The sequence below is a fragment of the Plectropomus leopardus genome, unplaced genomic scaffold (assembly GCF_008729295.1).
Source record: "Plectropomus leopardus isolate mb unplaced genomic scaffold, YSFRI_Pleo_2.0 unplaced_scaffold15364, whole genome shotgun sequence".
Taxonomy (NCBI): domain Eukaryota; kingdom Metazoa; phylum Chordata; class Actinopteri; order Perciformes; family Serranidae; genus Plectropomus; species Plectropomus leopardus.
The window spans coordinates 1-4,227 of record NW_024616461.1 but is presented as its reverse complement, the minus strand read 5'-3'; the positions used below and the strand labels follow the sequence as shown (position 1 = coordinate 4,227).

The 4,227-nt window shown below is 42.2% G+C and overlaps 1 protein-coding gene across 1 annotated transcript; it reads left to right on the top strand.

Annotated features, from left to right (window-relative positions):
* Positions 1–803: 803 nt before the first annotated feature.
* LOC121964360 (transcription factor ETV6-like) lies at positions 804–3,079 on the top strand. Its single transcript, XM_042514570.1, has 4 exons — positions 804–1,506; positions 1,679–1,821; positions 2,423–2,523; positions 2,877–3,079. Exons 1-4 carry the CDS (start codon positions 819–821, stop codon positions 2,977–2,979), a joined length of 1,035 nt encoding a protein of 344 aa, XP_042370504.1. The 5' UTR covers positions 804–818; the 3' UTR covers positions 2,980–3,079.
* Positions 3,080–4,227: the final 1,148 nt, after the last annotated feature.

Genomic DNA, 4,227 nt, shown 5'->3' with positions numbered 1-4,227 from the left:
AATTCAGAAATTTAATTAATAAATTAAAAAAGACATTAACCATACAAGTGTTTTTCTTAGTGCTAGGAGCAGGTAGCCAAAATTTTAACTGTGTGAGAGAGTTTGGGCCAGCGCAAGCTTGATATCATTGAAAGCAGAGCAAGAAGTATAGAGTGCTACTAACCGCACATTCATACACAGAGCTGCTTTACACCTAAACATCACTGCAGAACAGCTTTGCTGATTTCATGCTGTACAAATTAAATTAGTAAAGATTTTTTAAAATTCATTTTCAGTTCTTGTTTATGTAAATGGAAAAAAATCAAGAGGAAACAATAATATATTTTTATGTGTTAAATATGTTGATGGAAAATGATATGAATAGCACTGATTATTATGATTCTATTTTTTTTGGGCTGAGGTGTTTGACAGCGTAACATCGTCCAACCATCTGCATAGAAATGTGGTCTGAACAGCTAGAATGTGTAGAAGCAAGTTTTCCAAGGGCTGCCTTTTTGTCCTTTGATGTCAAATATGGTCTGAAAATCTATGAGAAGTCTTGAAATTTGAGTCTGGAAAAGTATGGAAATGGAAATTGTTTGGGAATCCTCGATATAAGACATGTTTACCTTTGTTGTCCTTGTTTTAATTTAATTAATTTATTTGTTTGTTTCTGTGTAAGCACATCAAGAGAACAACTAAATTGAGTCAGATTACATGTATGTGTACTCACTAACTTGGCCATTAAAGTGGATTCTGACAAGACAAAGCAAAACGGCAAATTTTCGTATTTGGGAAGCTGGAACCATCAAATGTTGAAATTTCTGCTTGAAAATTAAATGACTGCTTCAGCTCTATTTTTACATAATATTGTGTACCTTTGCTGTCAATATTTATCACATACTGTATCTTTCATAATCCCAGAAACGGTACGGCGGGCACCACGTGGTACAGAGCCACTCCCCCAGCATCCACCAACTATCGAGCTGCGGCACCGCTCCCGCTCCCCGCACCATCCGACCACCAGACGATCCCCTCCGGAGCCAAACCATTCCCGCACAGCCACTGATGACCACCTTCAAACCTTCTCCCAGCTGCCAGACAGCAACCACCACATGCCAGAGGAAATGTACCCTCTGTCCGTGTCCCCAGCTGCACCCAACGGCCGCTGCACCACGCCGCGAGAACCCCCCTGCCCGGGTAGCCCTGGGGGCCAGGAGGCGGGCCCTCCTCACGTAATCCAGCTCATGCCCAGCGCCATAATGAACCCCCTGCTCCTCAGCCCCAGCAGGAGCAGCGGGGGTGCTGCCATGGACTTCAGGCACAGCCGAGGTGGACCCTCGTCTCAGGCGACGCTCGAGAACGGGCGTGAGGGGAAAGTTCAGGCCCACCACCATCAGATACCACTATCCCAGCAGCAGCAGCATTTACTGCAACAGCAGCAGGAGGAGGCGCTCTACAGAAACCACGTCATCATGCCTGTGTCTCCTCCAGAGGAGCAACAAATACCCATCGGACGGATAGCAGGTAAAATTTAGCCTCCACATCTGGCTCTTTAGACACAGTGTGAGCAGATACTAACAGGGCATTGGTGACTTATTATGATTGTTTGATATTCTCTGACACACCAAAACACATAGAAAAAAATCCTTACCTCTCATGCAGTCTCTCTCTGTGTCTCCCCATCATGTCCCTGCAGACTGCAGGCTGCTGTGGGACTATGTCTACCAGCTCCTGTCAGACAGCAGGTACGAGAACTACATTCGCTGGGAGGATACAGAGGCCAAAGTCTTCCGCATCATGGACCCCAACGGCCTGGCCAGACTCTGGGGCAATCACAAGGTAAACACACTCAACGGGCTCCAGGTGTGCAGATGGTGTTGTCTGTGATGAGACTGCAGGCGGTTCAGAGTCAGTGAGCAGGGACATCCAGATCTAGACATGAGAAAAGACTCTCATTGTTATTCCTATAAAAGTTGCACTAATCAACATTTTCATATCAACAGCTGATTCATTTATGATGTAAAATGAATGGTGTTGCACATAGTAATAACTAACATCAAACTCTGCAGTTCTCCGCAGAGCTTTTAAGCCACTTTTAACTCATTATTTTTGGTTTCATGGTCCACAAACTCTGTTTGCTGGATGTCTAAATAGACACTTGTTTGCTAACATGTTTTTACAACTTTATGACCAAACCATTAACTGGTGCAGTTTTAAATTAGGAATGGGTATGATCAGTAATTTCCATAAATATAAAGTAAAAATAGGGTCTGACATGAACACCCATTTGAAAATTTGAGTTGGAATTAGCTTTAACCTTTAAAACATCACTCTTATGCCCAGTCGCCATAGTGCCTTCAATGTTAGATGTGATGTCTTTTTGCATATCAGTAACATCACTTTATTTTTATTATCATTAATGTGCTTTTATTTCTTACAGAACCGGACCAATATGACGTACGAAAAGATGTCGCGAGCACTGAGACACTACTACAAATTGAACATTATCAGGAAAGAGCCTGGACAAAGACTTCTATTCAGGTAAATTGAACTTGAAGGAGCAGTGTGCAGGATTGAGTGCCATCTAGTGGCGAGGCTGCAGACTGCCAACTGAATGCCACTCCTCCTGACTCTCCCTTTTCCAAGTAGAACCTAAAGTGGCCTTCAGGTAACATAAAAACATGAAAATCCCTCTCTAGTGGCGGGTTTGTCCGTTCAGGGCTACTGTAGAACAACAAGGTGATACAACATTGTAGGAAGAGGACCCATTCTGCATGTAGATATAAACAGCTAAATCCAGTTATTATACATGAAAGAAAACATAGTTATGAATATCATATTCAGTTTCTGCTAATATATACCTCTAAATCCTACACACCTTTTTTCCCCACCAGGTTCATGAAAACTCCTGATGAGATAATGAACGGACAGACGGACCGACTGGAGCACCTGGAGTCTGACACATACGAACAAACCTACATCAAAGAAGAGTCCTGAGGAACTCTGGGAAAACGAGTCCATGAACTACTTACTACTACTACAGCCGCTGATGCCTTTCAGAAGCAGCCTGAACAATCGTCGTTGAAATCTGGGGCGCGGGGACATTCGCTCGTAGGGGCCCCGCACAGACATGAAATCTCTCTTAAGATTGCCTTAGGATGACATTTTCCTAAAGTGAAAAGAAAAAAACAGCATCAGTTGTTGTGATTTTTCCCGATGGACAGAGCTGAAAAGACTTTGTGAGTGTTCCCTTTTATTTCTGAATGAACTGCAAAAGCCAATCACTTCGTGCTTATGTCACTTTGATGATTTTATTGTCTCCTCACATGCATTATACTACAGAATTTTGCTGTTTGTAAAAAGAAAATTGGGTGTGTGTGTGTGTGTGTGTGTGACAGGAATGTTTTCATCATGGAATAAATGTTTTTGATCAAAGTGTTTTCTCTTATTATGGAGTATACTTAAAGTTCCCAGAAGTTAGAATTAATTAAGCATGGGTATATAAAGACAACTATTAAGTCTGAGGCTGTGTTTATTCCTATGAAAGCTGCTCATTTAGATTTTCCATATGTTGTCAGACTGACTGGATCAAATCCCAAAAGTGAAACGAGTCATTTTCGCGGGGGTTGTTACACTCAAAAAAATGTATCCACTGATTTACAGACGTCTCTTTCACAATGCAGGTCTATGTTGGGCCTCATGGTATTGCATGACCGACCCGAAGTTGTAGTTACATGGTTTGGCCACCATGTCAAGCTTTAAATCCCAGCATGCCTCCTGGTTGCGTGGTCCTTAGCTTCCATACTGTGAGTTATTACCCAGTGAAACTAAATATTTGAGCATTGTGCAGTTAAAAGAAGGATTTAAATCAACTCCTTCACATTAGATTTGACTGCTAAAAAGTGGGCGGACTTAAAGTTAAACAGACTTCAAAGCTACAGCTGAGCTCGCTGCTGAGCAGACTTGGCTCCACACACACACCTCCCTCACCGTTACATAAAGAGGAGGAGGAGGAGGAGGAGAATAAGGAGATGAGTAACATAGAATTCAGCTACATTGTTGTGGAAATGAAATCAAAGTTTTTTCCCAGTGATATTCAAACACATTACTTCTTATCTCTCCATATTGCTCTGTTAGCTAATACAAACCAAAAACGACTAGTCACCCATAGTCATGTTAGATGATAGAATGAACTTTTTTAAACGCCCCTGAGTTCAGGACGATTCATCAAACATTTGAAACCCT

Bases quoted from the DNA above. Each gene is read 5' to 3' on its own strand.
- LOC121964360 (XM_042514570.1), top strand. From the start codon at position 819: ATGACTGCTTCAGCTCTATTTTTACATAATATTGTGTACCTTTGCTGT. The intron at 1,507-1,678 runs GTAAAATTTAGC...ATGTCCCTGCAG, and splicing joins ACCCATCGGACGGATAGCAG to ACTGCAGGCTGCTGTGGGAC. The intron at 1,822-2,422 runs GTAAACACACTC...TATTTCTTACAG, and splicing joins GACTCTGGGGCAATCACAAG to AACCGGACCAATATGACGTA.